The 25432-nt window shown below is 42.9% G+C and overlaps 1 protein-coding gene across 3 annotated transcripts in view; it reads right to left on the reverse strand.

Moving 5' to 3' along the window:
* SLC24A3 (solute carrier family 24 member 3) overlaps positions 1-22606 on the reverse strand; it is a 498810-nt gene extending 476204 nt beyond the window's left edge. For all 3 annotated transcript variants that reach the window (XM_023217772.3, XM_023217771.2, XM_023217770.2), the window contains exon 1: positions 22131-22606. In XM_023217772.3, the coding sequence (XP_023073540.2) occupies positions 22131-22572 (442 nt within the window). In that variant the 5' untranslated portion in view covers positions 22573-22606. The remainder of the gene's footprint in view (positions 1-22130) is intronic.
* Positions 22607-25432: the final 2826 nt, after the last annotated feature.

A 25432-nucleotide genomic window follows, 5' to 3' on the forward strand; every position in this document is an offset into this window, starting at 1 on the left:
GTAGAGGATATAAGAAATGAGTCAAGTATTCTTGGGTAGAAAATAGCCGGAGTGGACACGTTAACTCGGCAGCATTTAACTCAGTGTGTGCGAGTTTACAAAGCAGAAACAATGCCAACAGCTTCTACACAGTCACATCGTATTCCAGGCCAGTGCCAGCTAAGGCTGGAGGAACAGAGAGACTTCATGACACCCTCTCCTGGGAACAGATGATTACAAGGAGTGTCTGTGACCACAGGGCTGGAAATCAAAGCCCAGGGCCAACCATCAAAATAATAAGTACTGTGCAACAGAAATGATATTCATTATCATAGGTGCTGTTCCTCTTCCCAGACCCTTTAGAAATACCTTCTGTTCATGGCCTCATTTCTTCAGAGCACGCCAATGACATCATGGTGCTCCTGTGTACCTGCAGCTCCCTCTGAAGTCAGCAAAGCCACCATCCGTGGGAGACTCAGGAGTTAAGTCTGGAGTAGTGAGGACGCTGGATCCCATCTCATAAAGAAAGGAAACCCATCCTCCTTTCTACCCCAAGAAGGTCTGCATTTTTCTCTCTCGATATTGCTAGGCTCTCAATAAAGTAGCCCGTGCTTCACTAACATAAAAGGGTCTCAATCTTGGCATTTCATCTGAAGTGCAGTCATGCAAGGAGCGAACCATATGCTTGAGTGTGTGACCATGTGCAGAGGGCAAAATCACAGCAGCTGCTGGCTGCCCTGTTTCACAGCAGTGCTTCTCAAACTTCTCTTTCACAGGCAATACATGTCAACTGAGTTAAGTAAACTTTCCTAGGTCTCATCCTCAGAGGCTCCCATTCAGCAGGTTGGGGTGGGCCCATGACTGCATTTCTAACAAGCTCACAGGGGACCTAGGCGATGCTGATGCTGCTATTTCAAGGCTCTCGCTTTGAAAAACATGGGTTTATACTATTAGCAAAACTTATGACATGCAGAAGAAATCTGAGTTGTGCAATCTCAATGGCTCTGTGAAACCAATAGAAAATAACATTTACAAAAGTAACTCTCATGAAATAAGAACAAATAACGATACAGGGCATGCTCAGAGCAAAACCGTATTAATCTGGTTATAAATTAGCCTTAGAAGGTAGAGTCTTTCAGGAGGCTAGAGGTTTAAAATCAATGATCAAATTGGAGAGAAATTAGTGTTACCAATATAAAGACAACTTAGCGTAAATGCTCCCATTCTACAGATAAGGAAACTGAGAACAGAAGAGGACATGCAGAAAGTTAACAGCTGAAGTGAGATTAGAACCCCTGTCTCTAGACTCCCTGTCCAGCACTCCTGTTGTAGACAATGCCCTTCACTCTTGTGAACCTAGTTTCCTGTCCCTGAATGATTTCATGACAGGAACTACAAAGATGCAAGAGCATCATGAAGTTATACTGTCCTTCATAGCAGAAAATACAGATTAGTCCTGCACAATATCAACATAAAAGATTTCATTCCTGGTGTCTTCTAAAATAAACCCTCACAGTGTGCTGACACTCAGAACATTAATCAGAAAAGTGCATGTGCAGGCAAGTATATTTCTTGTCCCCCCTTCCTCCTCCTTTCCCTCCTACTCTACTTTCCAATGGACTTAGAAAACTTTGTAAAACAAACCCCAAGGTGAAAGAGCCATCATGGGACACTTATGGTACCCCAGAAGTCTGTAGGAGGATGCCTTCCCATGCAGGACAAGATATGTCCATGTATGGTTTCCTTGGCTCAAGATACAAGGATGATGTTCTTGCCATCTTAGGCAAAACAACTGTCCTGAGTTGCCTGGAGCAGACGTCCTTCTCCTCCCAGGCTTGGAGCTGCTGTGTGCAACTCGGTTAACGCTGCTGGCTTATACAACCATGGGGAGCCTGGGGAGATCCCCTCCCCACCCTGGACTACTCATCGCTCTTGCGAAACTCGTTTGACAGTTAAAATTTTGTTTTTCCTTCTCAGTTTGTTATCAGAGGAACAGTCAGTATGTAGGAAAACCGAAGCAACTGTCAAGAAGAGAAGATAAGAAAAACAAGATGTCTGTTTAAAAAGTAAAGGTCATGATGTGACGCAGTTAAAGGAGATAATTTAATCTGATACTAATAACCCTCTTGGGGGTTGATTCATTTTCCAAATTGGTAGCTCCTCCTTTGCCATCACTGTCCCATTCATACTGTGCTTTTGCCTACACTTGTCATAGAGGTTCTGGGCTTTTCTGATGAGGACTGAGTTTCCGTAGAAGAAGCACAAGCTGAGGTTGAAGAGGCAAGGTGAGGACACCTGATGCCAGGTAGAGAATTCCCTCTAAACAGATTTAGACAAAAATTATAAAAGCATGCAACAAGCCTAAAGGCAAGTAGCTTAGCTGACAGAGTTCTCTATCAACATGCAAAAGCTTTCTAGCTCCAGAGGCCTTGTCAGTGGCTTTCCCAGGTAGTGCAGGCTACTGGACTACCTCAGTGACGCCTGGAGAGTTAACATGACTGACAGCAAATTCATGCACAAAGTTGTTCAGTTAACAGTATTCAAATATCTCAAATAAACTATAATATTTTAAATAGCCAACAAGAAATAAGTATGACCTACACAGCCAACAGAATGCCAACCCGACTGTGAGATGATAATTATTAAAAAATTCAGTGACCTTTATTTCAAATATGTTGTCACAAAAGTGCAACATGAAACATTCTATTTAAAAGTCAAAAATACAACATACAACATTACATTTATTTTGTGATGACCATCTCTTATTTTATTCATAAAAATATTCTGAGTTGAACATCACAAAATAAATAGAATGTCGTATGTTGCATGTTTGACCCTTAAATAGGAATATTTACTACCTACGTGAATAATATTTACACATATGACCAAATGCTAGAACACTGAAAATAAATATTTTGATTGTCAAGCACAGCATAATTTTAACTCAATTTCTTCTATTTCTTATTATTACTTATATAATCTGCAGTATTCCACCACAAGATGTAAGTTAGCTTCCATTTAGTTGGTACAATGTCACCTTGGAAAAAGTAATCATCCAATAAATACTTGAGCCTCTCCTCTGTACGAGGCACTGGGCATACAGCCATGAATGCCCCAGACCAAGTTCCTGCTCTTAGGGAGCTGATATTCTAGCTAGGGGAGGGTGACAACAATAACATGAGCTAAAAAATATATAATCAAGTGATAATAAGTTACATGTTAATGTAAATGTCCACGTGGTGGGTGTGCACACACAGCCAATCACTCCAGGACTTCCTGTTCCTGCTCTGCAGAGAGTTAGACCATGGCCAATATTCAACACACTGGGTGCATGGGTTTCCTATTGCTGCTGTAATAAATTATCACAAACTTAGTGGCTTTCAACAGCCCCATACAGTTCTGGAAGTCAGAATCCTAAAGAAGGCTTGCTAGGCTAAATTTAATGTGTCAGCAGGACTGCATTCCTACTGGAAGCTCTTGGGAAGAATCTGCAGCCTTGCCTTGTCCAGCTCCTGGAGGCACCCAACCCCGCATTCCTTGGCTCGTGGCCTCTTCCATCTTCAAGCCAGTAATGACATCATTCTGACCTCGGCTTCTGTTGGCACATCACCTTCTCTGGCTGACTCTCCTGCCTCCCTGTTTCACAGGAACCAGGTGATAGCACGGAGCCCACCCTGATAAGCCAGGATCATCTCACGATTCCAAAGTCAGCTAACTTGCAACCTGAATTCCATCAGCAACTTGAACTCCTCCTTACTGTGTAACATAACAAACTCACAGGTCCCAGGGATTCTGACATAAACATCTTTCGGGAGCACTATTCTGCCAACCACACTGGGGTAACTCTTTGTCCAACTTCCTGGCAGAAATATCCAGAAATGTCTTTCCTCAGAGATGTTTACCATGGGGAAAATAGTATGAGTGTTTTCTCAGAAAGTATAAGTTCAAAACTATCCTGTCTACCTGTTTTTCACTTTGGGCAAGTTACTTTAATTTAAATGAGGATAATAATACCTAATCCATGGTTCTGCAGAGATAATTATGTGGGGTAAACCATAGAAACAGGTGTGAGCCTAAAAAATGCTAAGACAGAGTAGTTAATATCGGATAGCTTTAGTTGTTCCCAAATCCCAATTTCTTTTTCTTTGTAACAAACTAAAAATTTCAAGCTAAAATCTGAACAGGTATTCTGGGATACATGGTAATTAGCCAATGGCATGTGATTCACCCTTTCCCACATTCCCATTGAAGGAAATGCAGAGATGCATAAAAGAAGGTGAGTGTGGATGAGTGCCTAACACACAAGGGATTGTGACACATGGAGTGTGGAAGGGCCCATGGGTCCCCAGGTGTGAATCCCAGCTCAGAAACATGAGGCATTTGCTGCAGAAAGGAACTGTTGTAAAGGGCATCCCCCATCAATATGTCTTTCTATACCCATTCATTCAGAGACCCCAGTTCCTGGAAAGGCAACTCAACTAGGCAAAGAAGCAAAAGGAGGGTGGTATGCAGCCTTCTGGAGAGTAACGGAATAGAGGGGCGATGGAAAGAGCCACAAGAGGGATCAAACCAGGGGGGCAGACTTTCACCCACTGTCTCTAGATATAAGAACTAGGAAGAACTATCACTGATCAAAATTATAATGAATAAGGCTCCACCTCGGTATTCTAATTACAAGGCAGCAGGAGCAGGAGATCCCCTCTCAGGCAAGCTGAGTCACCCTAGAAAAGTCAACATAAACACTGGAAGGTTGACCAGGGAGCATGCACATCAACCACCCCTTCAGCATAAGTGATGCTCACAGCAACCTGACCCTCTTGGCCAGGTGAGAGTGGCGAGGGTGCTGAAGGGACAGGAGGGTCTGTTTACAGGCACACCCCTGGCCTGGACCTTCTCTTTCAAAGGTTGATAACTCAAGACAACTTTGAAAATTCTCTGCAACATCTGAAGTAAAACACTATTCTTCTAAAAAGAAAAATTTACATATTACGGGAAGAAGATGTAAATTTTAGAATCCATTTTTTTATCTTGATATCAAATAAACATAGGATATATGAAAGAAAAACCACTAAATGGAAAAGGCTAAGATTACAAGGGGAGTCAGCTAAGATGGACATGACAAGACATAAAATGGTTAAAAAAACCAGAAATGCAAGCTCAAAACATAAATGGGAATAAGATGCAGCAGACAGCAGACCCAATAGTGCTGAAAATCAAATCACCAAGGGGAAAAAAATCATAGGCTCTTACAGAATGAAGAGGAAAAGACAACAAGATGAAGACATAGCCAAATAACTACCCAAATTACAAACAGTTCATGTTCCAAGGGAAACAACCAAAACCAAAACCAACAAGAAGCCACAATTAAAGGTCATATTCTCTGGGCAAAATGAAGTAAAATTAAAACTTGGTGTGTGTGTGTGTGTGTATATACTTTGACAACTTAGAAGTTAAAATTCAGTCTCTCAAATAATTAATTGCAGAAAAAATAAAAGCTATAATTACAAGACTATTTTAAATGTAGCAATAATGACTGCATGACAATTTATAATTTATAGTGTGAGTCTAAAGCTACAGTAAACATCAAATGCATTATAAAGCAAGAAATAATAAAAAGGAAATAAAGCATTTAATGCAAGATATTTGAAAATAAACACGGGAATTAAGAGGATATTTTGAATAAATATTAAAGCTTTATTGACTCAGGGAAAAGGGAAAAAAGAAAAATCAATGAAGAAATACAAGACACAAATTTTCACAAATAGATAAAATACACCAAATACAGTCAGATTTTATCAAAAAAAATAAATGAATAAGTTAGTACTGAGAAAAGGTTATATAATTACAGAACAAATTAAATCAAAAAAAGTACTTCATAATTTTGTTCATTTCTAAAATCTTAATAAAATTAACACTTCTCTAGGAAAATATAAATTACCCACACAGAAAAGTATCAACGAAAGAAATTAAAGTTTGTTCAAAAATTATCTTCATAGAAGACTGTAAGTCAGGCAGCACTGTAAGTCAGGCAGCACTGTAAGTGCTTTCGTCAAATTTTCAATATACAAAATTTCCATGCTTCATAAGCTATTGCAGAACATGGAGGAACACAGGAATTATCTATTCATTTTGTAAAGTTAGTGTGATCCTGACACCAAAACCTGGCAAAGGAGCTGTATGTCTATTTTCTTCATAAATATATATGCAAAAATTTCATAGAAAATGCAAACAAAATCCAATATCATATTAAAAGTATATATCATGCTTTTGTAAGAATTACTTTCAGAAGTGCTTTAGTAAGGACTTATATATATATATTTTCTATATATATAGTGTCATATTAAACACTAATAAGTGTTAATAAGGCATTTGATCACATTCAACATCCATGGATTTTTTTTTTTTTTTTTTTTTTTGAGATGGAGTCTCGCTCTCTCACCCAGTCTGAAGTGCAGTGGCACGATCTTAGCTCACTGCAGGCTCTGCCTCCCAGGATCACGCCATTCTCCTGCCTCAACCACCCGAGTAGCTGGGACTACAGGCTCCCACCACCACATCCAGCTAATTTTTTGTATTTTTAGTAGAGATGGGGTTTCACCATGTTAGCCAGGATGGTCTCGATCTCCTGACCTTGTGATCCGCCCGTCTCAGCCTCCCAAAGTGCTGGGATTACAGATGTGAGCCACCGCACCCGGCCTTGATTTTTTCTAATGTAGAAAACCACAAATAAAAGGAAACCTCCACAGCATAATGAAAAATAACCAGTGTCACTAACAGCCAACAGGATCCATACCCCAGTGGACAGCACATGGGCTTCCAACAGTAAAAAAACTCCTCAGCTACAGAATCAGTCTAAAGATATTGGTTGACAAAATAAGTTTATTTTCAGTATTGTATAATTTCACATTTTTAAGAAAAAAATAAAGAAGCAATATTTTAAAAGACTATTAAGGAACGAAACAAGAGCAACAACAAATAATAAATACCAGAGTAACCTTCATCAGTAAATGTAAGAAAGAAATGGAGAAATAATCACGAATCTTGACAAATTTTTTAAAAGCCTTTATCAAATTAAGAAGCACACTATGAATAAGAAGAATCAACATTATAAAATGTCATTTCCCATAAATTATTTATAGATTTATCAAAACCTAGAATGATTTGGAGAAAATGTAAAGGATTATGAATTCATCTGGAAAGATAAATGAGTGATAATAATAAATAGTTTTTTCAAAACAAGAGGAAAGATGTCTTGACCTACCAGATAATTAACATGCTAATAAGTTACAATTAATTAATGAGTAAATATAACAAAATAAATATCATAAAATATTTGCGTCTGGTACATAAGAGAATAGGCATGAAATAAAAGTGATACCACAAATGTGGAGGTAGAGGAAACAGTAGTCAATAAACAATTCTGGAATTAACTATTAAATATGTTAATCCATTTAAACTAAATTTTAATCTTATGCTAAAATAAATTCCAAATGAAGTAAAGAGTTAAATTTTTAAAAAAGTAAACCATACAAATGGGGGTGGGGCGACATAAAGAATTATGTGGAATAAATACATGACTGAGAGCCTGAATCTAAGAATAGGAGGATGAAAAAATACAAGGGAAAGAGATACGGTGTGTGGGCCAGATAACATGAGACTCTTCTTTATGCCAAAAAAAAAAAAAAAAAATGAATGAACAAGACTTTTAAATAGGGCAAAGTAAAATAAAATATATAAAAGCTCTTACAAAACATTAAGAAAAAACGCTATTATCCCATTAGAAAAAAATGAAGACTGGATATGAACAAACCCTTCTCATAAGAAAATAAATATAAAAGTTCAATAAACATGTAAAATGTTGAAACTGATAGGTAAAGAAGGAAGGCAAATTAAACCAACAGGACACTATCTTTCTACAATCAAATTGAATTAAAAATATATAAAAATAATTCTGGCAACAGAACATTGAATTGAGCACTCGTAAATACTGCTGTTGGGATTTCAAATTTGTTCCAGTTCCTGGAAAGTTACATGGTAGTACGTGTTAGCCTTTACAATGGGCATGCCTTTTGACGCTTGAAATACCACCTTTAGAAATCCAGCCTAAAGAAACTGGCAGAGATTGTCAAAGACTTCTGACAAGAACAGTCATCAAAGTGAAGGCATGGAAAATCTCAAAATATGGATCTCAAATAGAACCCTGAATAAATAAGTTATGATATAATCAAAGGATACAATGTAATAGTTAAGACCACAGGATGTGGAATCAGACTGCCTGGATTCAAATTATACTTGACCACATAGAAACTTTGTGACCTTGAGCAAGTTATTTAAACTGTTTGTGTCTTATTTTTCTTCACATGTAAATTGGAGATAATAATGGTGTCTACTCTATAGACTTATTGTGGAGATTAAAAGAGTCAGTACAGGTAAAGCACTTAGAACAGTCCTCAGTCACACTAAATGCTCAATAAACATTACATGCCGCAACATGAAGAAAAATACTGTGATTATTATTACTATTAAGCAGACATTAAAACTAGTTTTTAAGATTAATTCCATGGAGGGATGCCAATGATAAGTTAAAAAGCATGATCCACCAATTGTACACAATTTCTTCCAGAAACTAAGAGGAAGCATCCCCTAATTCATTTTATGGGGCCAATATTACCCTGGTAGCAAAACCAGACAGTGATTGTACAAATGAAGAAAATTACAGGTCCGTATCTTGTCTGATCCTAGACACAAAAGCCCTCAACCAAATATGATCAATCAAATCCAGGAAATACAAAATGAAGAACACACCATGATCAAGTGGGTCTTATACAGGGTATGCAAGGCTGATTCTGTATTTGAAAATCAATCCATGCAATCCACCATATTAACTGTCTAAAGAATTAAAACCACCTCAGCATATCAATTGATACACGAAAAATATTTGTTAAACCAATATCCACCCTTGATAAAAACTCTCAGAAAATTAATATGAGACGGGAACTTACTCAATTTGATAAAGGCAATCGATGAAAAACCTACAGCAAATAGCATACTTAACAGGGAAGGACTAAATGTTTTCCCCCTAAGATCAGGGACACAAGACAAGGATGTCCATTCAAACTCAATATTGTACTAGAAGTCTTAGCCATTGCAATAAGTCAAGAAAAAGGAATTACAAACCCTGGATCTGAGTGTTTTTAGCAACTCTGTTCATAAATTAACAAAACTAAAAACAACCCAAATGTTCTTCAACATTAAATGGATAGACAAACTATTGTACATCTCTATAGTGGAATACTACTCAGCCATAAAAAGGAATGAACTACTGATGTGCAAAACAACTTAGATGAAGTTGAGAAGCATTGTACTGAGTGAAAGAAGCCTGTCTCAAAAGATTACAAACTATAGAACTCCATGTATGATGTTCTCAAAAAGATAAAACTATAGTAACAGAGAACAAACCAGGGTTCAGAGATGGAAAAAGTGTATAAATACAAAGGGGTAGCTTGAGGGAGTTTTTGGAGCATGATACATTGCTCTGCACTTTGTCAGTCAATTTTAAGGGTTTTTCATTTTAAAAGCAGGATCCAAAACATTATATGTAGTATGATATCAATTTAATATACGTAAGGGAAGAAATATTCCACAACGCTTGGAAAATACTGGAATTGACCTGTCCTCTTGCCCAGATTTACTCAAAGTAGGTACAATGAGTTTTCTTTCTGCATGTGGCCCAACAACCACCTGTGATTTCAAACAACCAAACTGTAGAATGCCATTCAAAAGGCCCTTAATATCACGCTTATGAAGCCTGGGTTCTGAAGGTCCTCAGAAAATTTTATTTCTTTGGGAGTATCTTCAAATCACAACCCAGAATTCCAACAACAAGGATGAAAAAAGTTGAAAACCCGAAAGCTCAAAGACCCCTAACAAAACGAATTAATGGCCACTCATTTTCAAAATGGTCAATCATCCTAATAGTCATATGAGGTTACAACCCAGGTAGAAGGTGGTGAACCAACGATGCAAACTCTCTCCTGAAGCAACCTAGGAGCATTCCAACAGCCAGTGTTTCTGATTAAACAAATCTCTTTTTTGTCACAAGAAGTGGCTCACTCTGAAAATTCCTAATTTTTCCCATGTACTAACTACACTAAATGCCAAAACATTCCCAGAAAGATTCCAGCATTTCAGAAGAATTTCAGAATTTGAAAAAAAATTTTACCAAGAGTTAGTTTGCATTAAATATTTTTTATAATCTTAACTTTCTGGAGTTTTTAAAGAATTTACTAAGCAAGGAATCAGAAAGCCTGGGTTCTGGCCCCAATTCCAATTTCCTTTGACATTTTACTCAAAAGTAAAATAAGATGTTAAGATTGAATGGTCCCCAAGAGTTTCTCCATCTCTAATACTCTAGGAAACAGATAATGGTGAAAGAAATATTGCAAGGGCCATGGCTAAGTTGCTTGAATGAACAAACTACTCAAATAAGCTATTTTCATGAAGCATTCATTCAGAAATACTGTGCAAATGACAGAAAAAAATTCATTAATCAAAGAAACTGTTAACAAGCCATGCATGGCCTTTATCCAGCACGTAGCTCAGGTTACCGTACCTGACAGTAATAAAAGTGCATCCATGGAGAAAATCCTTCATGGTTCAATTTTACTAATGTAGACTGACCTGCCCCAAATTGCAAGAAATCCTTTGTGTAGAGTGCAAAATTATTTGGGGTAGAATTTCCTTAATTCTTGATGTTATACTTTTTAATTGACTTTTTTGGGGAATAAGTGACATAAATTACTGGACTGCTCCTTTTGTACTAAAAGACACATGGGTGTGCAGCATAAGGGATCCTTGTGGTGTTGGATCTGCACAGTATCTTGACTGTGATAACAAATACACAAACCTACACAGGTGATAAAACTGTGTGTAACTCAATACACTCACACATACACACACACACACATACACACCCGTGGGTACAGTAGTCCTCATTCATCCTCAGTTTCACTTTCTGCTGTTTCAGTTACCTGTAGTCAACCATGGTCCAAAAATATTAAATGGAAAAATCCAGAAGTAAGCAATACCTAAGTTTTAAATTGCCACTGTTCTGAGTAATGTGATAAAATCTCAAGCTGTCCTGCTCTGTCCCGCCTGGGACATAAATCATCCCTTTGTCCAGCTGATCCACTCTGCAGCCACTTAGTCACTCAGTAGCCAGCGTGGTTATCAGATCGACTGTCACAGTGTGGCAGTGCCTGGGTTCAAGGTGAACAGTAGCCTAACGCTATGTCACAGGCCTACGTCATGCACCTGACTTCATCTCTTTATGTAGGCCCTGTATCATCTCACATCATCACCAGAAGGGTGAGCACAGTATAAGAAGACATTTTGAGAGAGAAGGAGAGACCACATTCTCATAATCTTTCCTACAGTATATTATAATTGTTCTCTTTTATTGTTAGTTATTGTCAATCTCTTACTGTGCCTAATTTCTAAATTAAACTTTATCATAGTTATATAGGTATAGGACAAGGCATAGTGTATGTAGCATTCAGTACTATCCATAGTTTCAGGCATTCACTGGGAGGTCTTGAATTGTATCCTCCATGGATATTGAAGAACTACCACAGAAATAACACTGGAGAAATCTGAATAAAGTTAGTGGATTTTATCAATGTTATTATCCAGGTTATGATATTATACTATAGTTTTGCAAAATGTTACCATTAAAGGAAATGGGAAAATGTGTAAGAGATGTCTCTGTATTACTTCTCCCCCACCCTGCCAGGTGGAGTTTGGCTCTTGTTGCCCAGGCTGGAGTGCAGTGGCGCAATCTTAGCTCACTGCAACCTCCGCCTCCTGGGTTCAAGGCTCACCGAACCCTCTGCCTCCTGGGTTCAAGTGATCCTCTTGCTTCAACCTCCTGAATACCTGGGATTACAGGCATGCGCCACTTTGCCCGGCTAATTTTGTATTTTCAGTAGAGATGGGGTTTCACCACGTTGGACAGGCTGATCTCGAACTTCTGACCTCAGATGATCCACCCACCTCGGCCTCCCAAAGTGCTGGAATTACAGGCATGAGCCACTGTGCCCGGCCCTCTGTATTATTTCTCACAACTGTGTGTGTGAATCTGAAATTCTCGAAAAAAATTTTTCAATTTAAAAAAAGGGGGTATGGGAAAGATTAAGCCTTCTCTCTACTTCTGACCATTAGTTTTACCAAGGGGCAGTAGCTCTTCCCAGCTTCATGTTTACAGTAGTTAAAAGAGAAGGAAGGAAGGAAGGAAGGAAGGAAGGAAGGAAGGAAGGAAGGAAGGAAGGAAGGGGGGAAGGAAGGAAAGGAAAGGAAAGGAAAGGAAAGGAAAGGAAAGAGGAAAGGAAAGGAAAGGAAAGGAAAGGAAAGGAAAGGAAAGGAAAGGAAAGGAAAGGAAAGGAAAGGAAAGGAAAGGAAAGGAAAGGAAAGGAGTTAAATAATTTGGGATGGCCCTGCTATATATCTAAATAAATTATTTAGCGCTTTCTTACTCATAGTTGTGAGGGCTGAATACATCTTGAGTCTAGGAGATTGTTTCTGTTGAAAAAACCTTCCCCATTCCCAGATTCCTCTCCTATTGGATTCTCAGAAGTAACCAGGTCTTTTCCCTCAAGACAGGATACTGAGTGATCTTTCTCTGGGAAAACTGACTACCCCCTGATAGAGATCTAAAACTTGAGATACGAAGCACTGCCCAATAAAATAGCCTAGTTAGATAGCCTTACAGAGATATCACAATCAACGAGACCCTCTTTGCACAATTTCCGGTCATCTTTTCAACAGCACCACCTAAATATGAGTAGTTGCCAAATATCCCCTGACATCTGAGGAAATCATATACAACATGAAAAACAAGACAAAACAAAGGAACAACAGCAACTTGAAAAAACAGAGTCCATATGGGGAAAAGAAAACCTCAATACTACTATGAATCTACTTAGGGATATGGGAGATGATATTGTACCACTGAAGCGGAAACAGGATGCTACTAAAAATAGCTTCCACAGGAAGAAGAGCTCTTGGAAATTAAAAATATGACAGCAGAAATTAAACACCCAGTATAAGAGTTGGAAGACGTGGTTTAAAAAAATCTATAGAAATTAAAGCAAAAGGATGAGAGAAATTGGAGAGAAAAGATAAGAAAATTAGAAGGTCAATCCAGGAAGTCAAACACCCAAATAACAGACAATCCAGGAAGAGAAAAGAGAGTACTTAGGATGGAGAATATTATAAAAGGGAAGTTCCCAGACCTGAAGAAGACAAGCTTCCAAAGAGAACCTGGTGAAATATCCAAGAAAATGAATGAAAATAGATCCACCCCAATCATATAATTGTGACATGACTGAAGATGAGGAAAAAACAGACCATTAGGAGCAAAGCAAAGAATAGACATGTTCTTGGGTGGGGGATACAGGCTTCCAAAATGATTAACCAAAGACAGCATCAGATTTCTCAGAGGCAACAATGGAAGCTAGAAGACATTCAAGCAATGCCTTGAAAATTTCAAGGCAAATGAGTTTCAACCTAAATTCTTGACCCAGCCTATCTTCTAAGTGTAGAGGTAGAAGGAATATATTTTAAACCACATACAGTCTTGAATCTTTACTTTCCACACTCCCTATTGTAGGAGGCACCTGGAGGGTATGACCCTCAAAAAATGTACACTGAAAATTCAGGAATAAGCCAAGAAAGATGCATACCTGGGTTCCAGGGAGCAGGGCTTTCATTCCAAGGGAAAGTTAAAAGAAATACGCAGGATGAAACTGAAGGGTGATGGCAATATGACAGCTGGCAACAGACTTTACAAGTGACCTGTCCAGATCAGAGTAGGCCAGAGGAATCTGGTAAAGACTTCCTCCAAAGAAGACGTGCTGGAATACTTAGTGTCCCTGCACATATTGAGAGGAGATGGAAGAGCCAGATGTGAGGGCTCACACCTGTAACCCCAGCAACTCAGGAGGCTGAGGCAGGAGGACTACTTGAACCTAGGAGTTTGAGGCTGCAGTGAGCTATGTTAATGCTACTACACTCCAGCCTGGGCAACTGAGCAAGATCTTGTCTCTAAAAAGAAAAGGAAATCTAGGTAACTGGAGAGAAGTTTAAGTCTAAATTTGTGGTGAAGGCTTAGAAAATGAAGCAGAAAAACACATATTCATTCACATTCAGGACAGGAAATTTAAGTACAGTGTATTTCGTAGCTCAATGATGAACAGCAAAATGTGCTTGTGATAAGGTAAATACTGACCTTCAACCCTTTGGTTCTTAGCTTTGGCTGCTGAGATACACTAGCACCAACTGTATCGCTTTTGTATAAAATCCCAATGCCCAGGCCACAACTGGGAGCATGACAATAGAATTTCTGGGAGGTGGGACTCGGATATGAGTAATTATTAAAGTTCCCTAAGTGATTACGATGTGCAGACGAGACTGAGAAGCACGGAGCTAACCAGAGATGCAACGTTTACCCTCATGCATACTATTCCAACATCTTTATCTGCAGCCACAAATGCTTATCATCTTGACTTTCAACTGTCAGCTCTATATTCCACCTGGATGCTCTCAAACTACAAATCTTCAAAAATAAATGTTTCATATTCTGTTTTAAACATGGCATTATTGACTTGCTGAGGTCGTCAATCCCTTCTCCCACCCCTTTTGTTCTATTGTCAAAGTCCTGATCCAGAAACCTGCTCCTTTCTCTGTCCTCTGCGGGTTCAATTCCATGGCAGACTGGCTGACTAAAGTGCAAATGACATTTGCTGAGATCAAACAATGCAGAAATGCAAAGTGAGAAAGGAAGAGAAATATTTGTTGCAAATATTGCAAATGTAAAAGTTGCAAATGTGAAAGTCCCTAAACTAGGTCACAGACGAGCTGACTTTATTTGTTCACTTTCTCCTAAAAATAAATCGCTATTGACAAGCCAACGATTGCTAGATTTCATGATTTAAATAAGTGATGTTTATTGGTTCAGACAGTTCCAAGAATGACGCAGGTCTTTCCTTGTTCCCTGGAGTTCCCACCTAAGCAACTAAACGTGAAAAAGTCATGACCAACATGCTCCATGGTCCATGGGTGGGTCCAGCTAAGATGAGCTTCTACCCAAGCCTCAAATATCTATGTATGGCCATTCTAATCCCACCCACCTCCCTTTCTACATGTCAGTCACATTAAATGACCAAGGCTTCATTTGGGGTCTATTCCTATAACCAGGTCCCCTGATGGTGGTCCCCCACAGTGTCTGGAGTGCCATCTGACATCCTCCTCTGAGTGAACTAAAGCAGCTGTGTCTCCAGCACCTACACAAACCCTTGATGTGAGCCCATGTTTTAACTGACTTTAATCTACCAATCTGATATTGAGAAATGGTATTTTATTATTTTTAATTTGATTTTCTTGTTAAAACTGAGATGAAGTTTGTTGTTTGTGTCTGTTGGTCATCTGCAATTGCTTTATTGTAAATTGCCCATCTGCATCTTTTGCCCATTTTTCTATGTTTGTCTTTGTATCCTCCATTCTTCCTTAATCTTATTCCCTTTATTTTTCAGGTTCCAACTTTTCCTGACCACCACAGCCTCCTCCATGCCATGCTGTATTTCTCATCCCGATCTCTCATAATTCGTGAAAATTACTGATTCAGCACCTCTCTTCTCAGTCAAGCTTTAACACCACAAGGATGAACATCAGGGTGTCCCTCAAAGACAACATGGCCACCCTAGCAACTAGCAAAGAGCCTGCCATTTGTTGAATGAACACACGGGTGAAGGTCCCTGTGTCTTATGCAACTGGGGTCCAGGCAGGAGCTCCCTCAAGGGATCCCACTGAGAGAGTTTCATGAAGGAACAGTCTACAAGGGTAAGTGTAGGTCTGGGAAACCAATAAGGGATAGTGTGGCCCATCCAGGACTAGCAACAGCAAGGAGCATTGCCTTTCCAGGTTGGAAGTGGAACAGGAAGAGAACAGCAGGGGGAATCTTAGGACACCTGGAGCCCATCACCACTTGGTTCATACAAAATCTTCTTCCATTTGGGTCCTTAATATTCACATTCTCAAATCCTACAGGATAATCCCATTTGTGAAACCATTGCAAACAATAAATATAAATAATTGCCAAACAAGCTCTACAGAAAAAGCAGGCGAAAATGGGCCAGAAAAAAAAATCCAAATTACATTCCTGGCAGCACAACCCATTTGCTTTGCAACTTCGGGAACATTTTCTAACCACCCCATACCTCAGTTTCCCCATTATGAAAGTCCATGTACTATTATGCCTCCAAAAAGTTTTTTTGCTCAAAGAAAAGAAACCTCCATACAGAAAAAGAAAATTGCCAAAATTTTGTCCTATCAGCCAACTTCCACCAGGCCTTGGAATTCTCAGCAAATAGCTAGTTTTGCAATTCTTTTAGCTTCGCCAACCCTCCAGGGTGAAGAAAAAAAAAAAAAAACAACTTCCCACAAGGATTTGAGGCTTGCAAGTGGAGGAAATCTTTGAGAAAAATCTGGGTTGATGAGAAGCTAAGAAAAGCCAAGAGGAAAGAGACATATCTATATATGTTTATGCAAAAAATAGAAAAGGTTGAAAAGCAATGTGTTTCTAAAATACTGCTTCTATGAAACCAACCTTCTGTTACTCCTTACTCCTCAGTTAACTGAAAAAGGCAGGGTGATTCCCCGTCTTCTATTCATGTCCTCCTCCACAGAGGCTGGAAAATGCAGCAGCAGGCAGCCCTGACGTAGGTGGACTTGGGTTCAAACCCCACCACTTAACAGACACTAGGCACTGCACTCCCCCTTTCTTCAGCTCAGTGCTATCCCATGAGAAATGGGTAATGATATTGAATCCGCTGGACTGAGAGCAGAATTATGTTATCAATGGCAAAACCTTCAGTTACTTTTGCTCATGACAATAAAACCCATGTCAACCAATGGGCTCCTAACGCAAGATGACTAGTTTTTATCACAGGCACTGTAGTTCAGCGATCAAAAGAGCGTCTTCATTTAACAAATACCTTTCACACTTGCCTCTACGTTTACGATATTTATATATCTTCTAAGCTCCTACTATGGGGCCAGTGACTGGGGTACAGAGGTTAGGAAAGTTCATAGGGTCCCTGACCTCCTGGAGCCTAGAATCTGGGGAAAAGGAGATATCAAGCAAATTATGACCAAATACACACATAATTACTAACGGTGATAAATGCTATGAAGGGAACATATGGTGTATTCAGAGAGAGAAATGGAGGGACCCAGTCAGGAAGATCTCGAGCCAGATAGTGAGGAATTCACTAGCCATGGTGGCCAAAGCAGTCCAGACAGTGGGACCAGCATGTGCCAGGAATCTGAGATCAGAAGAATCATAGATCTCTTGAGGAGCAGAGGAAAAGCCAGAGTGGGGATGTGTGGAAATAGAAGGGGGAAACAAAGCTGGAGATTCCAGCAACCCTCACACCAGGCCATAAGAAGGATTAAACAGTTGCGGTCATCGCCATAGGAGAAAAGGGCAGCCACAAAGGCAAAGATGGGCTCTCAGCTCTGCAATTTAAATTTGCAGTTCAAATACCCACTGCAACCTCTTTTTCAAATACCACTTCTAGATCTCACATCAGCTAAAATAAGCAGCAATATTTTCATGAGTAGAAGATATTTCAAAGATAATATACGCATACATACATACGTCTGTGTGTATGTCTGTCTATATATGTTTGCATGTATGCACATATGTGATATTCACCTTAGCCACCTTGGGAAATGTCTACATTCACTACTAAGTTACGATCCCTTCAGATCCTCGGGTTTTTAAAAAGGCAGCCACAACAGTATCTCCCACAGCAGAGGCTCCTATAATGTGACCCTACACTCCTCCACTGAATGACTGCTGGTATCTATGCCCTTCTCCTTCAACGTGGGCTGACATCTCACACTGCTTTGACTAACAGAAAATAGTGCAAATGACATTCTGTGACTGTCACTTCTGAGGCTAGGATATAAACATGCCATACACTTTCACCTTGTCCTTTTGGGATACCTGCTCTCGCGATCCAGATGTCATGCTCTTGGGGAGTTCAAAGTGAGCCACGTAAAGAGATCACATGGAGAGGCCATGTGTGGATGTTGTGGTTGGCAGCCCAGCTCTGAGGGTCCGGAGAACAGCCACATCGACCCCAGGTGTGGGAGAGGTGTTGCTTCGGATGACTCCAGATGCAGCTGTCAAGCCACCCGGCTTTGCAATCTTCCCAGCTGAGGTCCCAGATGTAATGGAGCAGAGACAAGCCATCCCCATTACCCCTAACCAATTCCTGATCCAAAGTATCCATAAGCCAAAAAATTAAATGGCTGTTTTACACCACTAAGTTTTGGGGTGATGTGGTATGCAGCAACTAGTATAGAAAGTATCTCAAAGTATATACATACATACATACATGCACACATGTATATGTACATATGTGTATGTATATGTAGTGTATATGCATGTGTGTGTATTTTTTTCTTTTTTTCTGTTTTTGAGACAGGGTCGCACTCTGTTGCTCAGGCTGGAGTACAGTGGCACAATGATGGCTCACTGCAGCCTCAATCTTCTGGGCTCAAACAACCCTGCCGCCTCAGATCTCGAGTAGCTGGGATTACAGGAATGCACCATCACACCCAGCTAACTAAAAAAAAATTTTTTTAGAGACGGGGTCTCACTCTGTTGCTTAGACTGGCGTATATTTTTTTCTTAATTACTAATGACCTCCCTGAGCACCTTCTACAGAGAAAGTCTAGAATTACTCCTCAGTTAGAATCCCTGGGCTTTATCCACACTACTTCTGGAAAAAAAATGGCTGGGTAGTTTACGTCAAAGAAAAATATAACACTTTTAAACCACTCAAAATATCCAAAAGTAACCTATTCTCATTGCAAAAAGGAAAGAAAATCCTCCTCAGCACATCTAACACCTTATTTTAATTGGCTTTGAAAAAAGAGATCAAAATGAGATCTTCATCCACAACAACTAAATAGGGCAACTAGAGCTCATTGCTTTCCACCACTGAAGGCTCATGTCTCTGAAAAGAGTGTCTGCAGATTAAATAATACCTATAAGGTGGGCATAGCGCACTGCCTGGCACATAAGACCCCACCAAATTCCAGTTATTATTATTGCTTTTGTTGTTGTTAGAATTAACATTTTTCTTGATTCCAGCACTAATTCTTCCTGACCTAAATTAAGCAGACCTCATGTTACACCTCAGCAGAAAAGAATCAATGTAGATTCTTACTGCATTTAACCAAATACTGAATATATAGAAAATGTTTTCAGTATATAACCAAAACTTTTCAGTACACAGCCAAATCTGAGTTTCGTTAGACGTCTAGAAAGGGATCTCGAATTCCATATGATTAGAAATGTTATGAAACATTATATAAGATAAGTATCACACATCTCTATTTTGCTTTGGTAAAAGAACTGTCCTTTAAAGAAGGAAAGAAGAAAGTAAGGAAGGGAGCAGGAAGGAAGAAAGAATGAAGGAAGGAGAGAGGGAGGAAGGTCCAACAGAAGGAGGGAGGGAGGGAAAGGTCAATATGTGTTAGAAAAGAAGCTTCTGAGAAGTTACATTTGACAATCATTGCATGGCTTTCAAAGTGACTAAATGAAAATATTAACTTTGATCATTATGAAGGTACCCCATGGGATTATGTAAATATTACAAAGCTACACCCAAATGGTGGTTTGAATACAGGAGGACAGAGTTGGGAACAAAGAACCAGATTACCTCAGGTTGGTTTTTTCCTCTACTCTTCGAATGCTGTGTGACTTTAAGCTAATCACTCAGCCTCTCTAAGCCATAGGGTCTTCAAAACAATGCTTCATTCCAAACTTCAGTATCTGTACCCAAAGGACCGCTAGGTAGTGTGGGCCCCAAGTTTCCAGGCTAAAAGTCACCATTCAAATGCTTAGGTGTGCCAAATGACAATTCCCCATGCAAAATTCTCATCTGCAGATTCATTATTAATTAATATGTTAAAAATCATCTCAAAAAACCTGTGTCTTGCTGCAAAATACTACCGTGCATCTCATACTGAAATCATCAATACCTAATGGAAGAAAAGTGATTGGAGAGCATTTCAACTCACATGTCATTCGGGGGCAACACAGGGAGGCTGGCTGGCATCCTCCTTAACACTGTTGGTTTTTGCCTGTTACATCTTCAGTTACTGGGGTGTGGAGGGGTCCTAAGACCAACAGAGATGAGAAGGGAGGAAGAGAAAGCGAGAGGAAAAAAGAATATGAAAGGTAGAAAGGAGAAAGGGACAGAGGGAGGGATGGGGAAAGGGCTGTGCTATAGAACTAAATCTGAGTCAGTGGCACCTGAACAGAAATGTCACTGCCAGGGAAACCATTTCAAAATGACATTCCGGTCCCCAGGTTTCAAGCTTGCAGAGTGTCTGGCCCCCACTGCCCCAGCCCCCAAATCCCAGCTTTTCAGGCCCCAGACAGCCCCCTGTCATTGACTGACTTAAGGTCCACCCTTCACCCAGACAAAAATGTCTTTTACGTTCTTGAAAGTGGTGGGAACTCCATGTCTTATAGAGCCCCAAAATACCAGAAAAAATGGCCAGCGTGTAAGCCACTTGGAATAGCCCTTTCCAAAGGTGCCATGAACTATAAACTGGTTTTTCACTAGAAAAAATAAAAGGAAAATAGAAAGGGGATTAGCGAAAGCCCCCTTAGTGAGACTCTCAGTAGACTGATGTCTGGCAGATGTGAATCTGCCCTGGGAGAGATTCTGCTTCCCTCACACCGGCACGGCCCCTTTCCTGATGTCAGAACCCAAGGCTACGGGATCTGAGATCCAGGAGAGCAATGGAGAGAGCCGTGGGGTCTTCAACAGCTTCACTGAAGACCAAGACGGACTCTCTGCTATTACCATATATGATGAAGTCCGTCAAGCGGTCTGCTAAGACCTGAACGAAGACTGTCGCCTGTTCAGCTTCCCCATCAAGCAGGAGACCAGCCAAGCTGGGGGAGACCCCTTTTTAAATTCATGGCACCTTTGAAAATATTTTATGGTGACTATCAAAATGTCTTTATTCTGCACCTCATAACACCTTGCATTAGAGCTACGTCGACCTTAACACCACAGCACATACCTGTGACTGTTTTTTTGTTTTGTTTTGTTTCTTTCCTCACAATCCTTTACATGGTTGTTTCCCCACGAATCATGCCACTTTCACAGCCAGAATATAAAACCATTTTACAACAGTTAGTCTCTCATGTCTTTCCTTCGTTTTTTAGACAGCTGAATCACAGGGTAGAAACTGTTTCAGCAGACAACTGTTCTGAGCACACAAGATCTATTTCAGCTCAAGAAAGGCCAAGGACAAAGACAAGACAAAAGTTGTGGGTTAAAGGGCAGACCCTGCGCAGACAACCGGGAGAGGAGCGGACAGTGTGATGCGTGGTCCACTGCAAACCATTTCTTCCACAGCCGCAGCTCTGCAAAAGGGACTGCTGGGGAATAAGTCCCTGTCTTCCCAGTGAGTGGTCATTTTAGGGGAACAAGTCCTCTACTAGCCCGTAGCTGGAGGGCCAACACTTTTTCCCTCCCCGAAGTTCCCGGCACCTGTTCTGAAAGGGGGGTGAAGAGCTCTCTACTCGGGCCGTCCCGCCAGCTCCCTGTATGGAGAACATACGGACAACTGCATGTTAAGCAGTCACCTTGAATCCTTCAGCAAGCCGAGGAGTGTACAGGTGGTCACCTGCACAGGTGCCGGGTCTACCAGCACAACTTTATCCCTGGCCTTGGGGACTGATGGAGGGTAGGACTCCCCACCACCGCCACCAGCAGTCCCTCCAGCTCGCGAGTAAGCAGCGCACAGGCGGGCACAGGTAAATGTTCCCAGCGCGGCCAGGCGGCCAAGCCTGCCGGCTGCTGGCGCTCAGGGTCCCCACCTCCCATGCCTCTGAGTGGAGCAGGAGGAGTCCTCGTGCCCGGCACCCCACTCCCCCCGCCAACCCAGCCCGCTTACCCCGGGGCTCCGGCCGGGCCGCCCGCAGCAGCCCCGCGCCCGGCCCCGGGAGCCCCGAGCCGCCGGGCCGCAGCGCCCACTCGGGGCAGGCAGTGTGCACTCACCCTTCTGCTCTCGCAGGCTCGACAGCGACCAGAGCAGCAGCGCCACCGAGGCCAGGAAGCAGAGCTGGCTCAGCAGAAGGTCCCTCCGGCGGCGGCGGCGGCGGCGGCGACGCGCGCGGTCCTCGTCGCCGGGCGGCCGCATCCTCGGGCGGCCGGGTGGCGGCCTCGGCGGGCGGCGGCCGCTCCTATCGCGGGCGGCCGCGGCGGGGACGGCGGCAGGAGGCAGCCCTGCGCGCAGCAGCCGCGCGTCCTCGCTGCGCTCCCACCCGGCCGCCGCCTCCGCCTCCTCTTCCTCCTCCTCGCCGCTGCCAGTCTCCTCGTCGTCGCCCTCGTCGTAGCTATCTCCCAGTCCCTCCTCCCCTCCCTCCTCCTCCTCCTCCTCGCCGCTCGCCCGCGCCGCCGCCTCCCGGCTCTCGGGGTCCCGCTCCTCCTCGCGCGCCATGGCTCCCACGCTCCGCGCCCGCGCTCGGCCTGGGGCGGCGGCGCGGCGGGGGCGGCGGGGGCGGCCGGGAGGCGGGGGCGGCGGGGGCAGAGGAGGAGGAGCGGGGGAGGACCGACGGGAGGAGGGCCCGCCGCTGGCCAACTCTGCCGGTTGGCGAAGCCACCCCGGGCTGGCTCTGGCCTCGCCGGCTGCAGGAGCGCCTTGCGGGGCCGTCCGCCTATTCCATGGTCCGCGTGCTTGGGACGGGGTCCGGGCCGGAGCGAACAGGGAGCACCGAGAGAGCTGGGAGCATGAGCTAGCCGCAGCTCCCGGCAGCCTGCAGCGGCGAAGCTGGTCGGGCCGCGGTTGGCGGGGGGCAGTGCCTGGGACACAGCCCGGCGCTGGCCGGCACGGCGGGGAGGGGGCGCTCGGGGAGGAGACTGGGCTGGGGAGGGATCCCTGTGTGCAGTCCCTTCAACCCTTCCGTGCCAGGGGAAGGGGGACGGCGCAGGGTCCCCCGCTCGGGAAGCACACACGCTGCCTCCCAGAGGCCGATCTTCACCAAGAAAGATTCGCTGGAAACTTTCGGAAAAACCAAGGGGCTCTTCAGCCTCCTCTCTACTTGCTACCCGGAGTCGGGGCGCCGCGAGTGCACTTGGCTGCCCGAGCCCAGCCGCTGGCATCGCCTCTTCTCGCGGGCCTCCCGGGTTTCCCTCTGCCCCCTTGCGGGGATCCCCCTGTGCGCCCGACTGGGGATCTGGAACAGGCCTCCCCAGTGGCTGTTGGTTCCATAAGGGTGTTCGGGCTCCCCCCTCTGGCCTGGGCTCACACTTCGCTTTCTGTTCGTGCTGGACGAAGCCCAACACTGTGGCTGATCGAAGTGGGGACAGCGGGCATGGTCCCTGGAGAGGGGCCTGAAGAGGCTCCTGGCCTTGTGCAGGTAACACCAGCCTGCCCTATCTCCGACGTTAGAGCCTTAGTCCTCCCATTTTCCCCATTCCAGGTCTCCTGCCCTGAAGGGGTGGCCTGCCCCTCCACACCTGTGGGTGCTTCGAGAGACTTGAGAAAAGGAAATAATACACAGAGACAGAGTATAGAGAAAGAAAAGCGGGACCCAGGGGACCAGTGCTGTGATTTCAGAGGACCCACACTGGCACCGGCCTCTGAGTTCCCTTAGTATTTATTGATAATTATCTTTACCATCTAAACGATAGGGGAGTAGCTAGAAAATAGGATCATTGTAGGGAGGAAATCAGCAGTAAGACATAAGAACAAAAATCCTTGTAACATGAATAAGCCTAAAGGAAAATGCTGTGCCTTGAGATGCATATGCAGACATCTCCATAAACCTTTTAGCAGTATTGCTCCAGCAAGCCCCACCTTATTCCTAAAGGCGGTTTCTCCTTACTCAGTAAACAAGGCACACAATGGGTTTTACACCGCACCGAGATGTTACATTGCCCAGGGACGGGCAGGATTTTTAACCATCAAGCCTCTTTCAGGTACTTGTTTAACAAAGACACATCCCGCACAGCCCAATATCCTTTTAACCTTAAATCACCTTCGCACATGTCTCTTGCAAGGACAAAGTTGGGGGTAGGGTCACAGATTAACAGCATTTCAAATACAGAACTAAATGGAGTCTCTTATGTCTACTTCCTTCTATATAGACACAGTAACAGGCTGATCTCTTTCTTTTCCCCACACTGCCCCTCCTTACTGAAGGTGTGGGCTACCTTAGAGTTGGCTGGGCTCACAACCCTGCAGAAGGTGCCCATTTGAAGGGGACCTCTGGCCATCCCAGACACAGCCCACTCTCCCTCATTGGGCTTCCCTGGACTCTTCCCAGATGCTACCCTGGGGCTGCTGGCTGGGCTGAGGAGGAGATGCCCTTGTGGTAGGGCTGAAAACAAAAGTCCTTGTTGAGAAAGGGATCACCTGAAACCAGGTGTCTGTCTGGGTGACTATCTCCATGGAATGCATTCAGATCAGGAAATCTGGCTTCATACCCTAAGGAGGTGGGAAGGAAGCAGGGAACCGCTGTACAGGGCTCCCCAGTCTAGGTCCGGGAGGGCCTGCAGAGTTCAAAGATGTCCCCACCTGTGACTGACCTACCACCCCCCGCCACCCCAATCTCCTCCCAGACAATTCCTGACAGCATCTGGAGACAGCAAGGTCACAGCAAAAGGCAAAGGAAGTGGTCATAGGTGGCCTCCTTTCCACAGAAAGGCCATTTCACCCAGGAAGACCAGAGACTTTTTCTTTCTGGGTATATCATTTATTACTGCTGTTCTCAGCCTGGCATCTTCCAGACACTCAGGGTACCTCCCCCACAATGCCTGAGTGGTTTTCCCTTTGCTTTGGCTGCAGATACTAAGGAGGATGTGAAAATATGAGTTCATCCATGCTGGAGCGTGTGGGGAGAATTCTTTAGTTATGTTATCTCCATCAAGCTTTTGGAGACACAGAAAAGAAAGTTTAGTAGGTGAGAAGAATTCAGCTAACCAGGAAAGACACTCAAATAGTGTTTTCTAGTGAAAACGAGGGAAAATAAAAGGTGAGAGAGGGAATCTGGAATTAATTGAGTTAGAAAATGAACACTAGCTCCAGGGCAAAATACCATAGGCTCAAGGAATTGTGTAATCTGGTGATGGAGGGGGAGTTAGGAAGGGAGCCAGGAGGAAGGAGAATAACCAGGAATTGGCAATTTCTTGGAAATTATCTCAGCACCAGGAGAGAGAGAGAGTGTGTGTGTGTGTGTGTGTGGGGGTGTGGGGGGGGGGGGGGGGCGGCGTGGAGGGAGAGCACTCCTGTGGCACATAGAAATGATGATTGGGTTTCTATTCATTCTGACAGATTTTGGAGTGAAGGGCACCGTTAA

This window comes from Piliocolobus tephrosceles, chromosome 20, assembly GCF_002776525.5.
Source record: "Piliocolobus tephrosceles isolate RC106 chromosome 20, ASM277652v3, whole genome shotgun sequence".
Classification (NCBI taxonomy): domain Eukaryota; kingdom Metazoa; phylum Chordata; class Mammalia; order Primates; family Cercopithecidae; genus Piliocolobus; species Piliocolobus tephrosceles.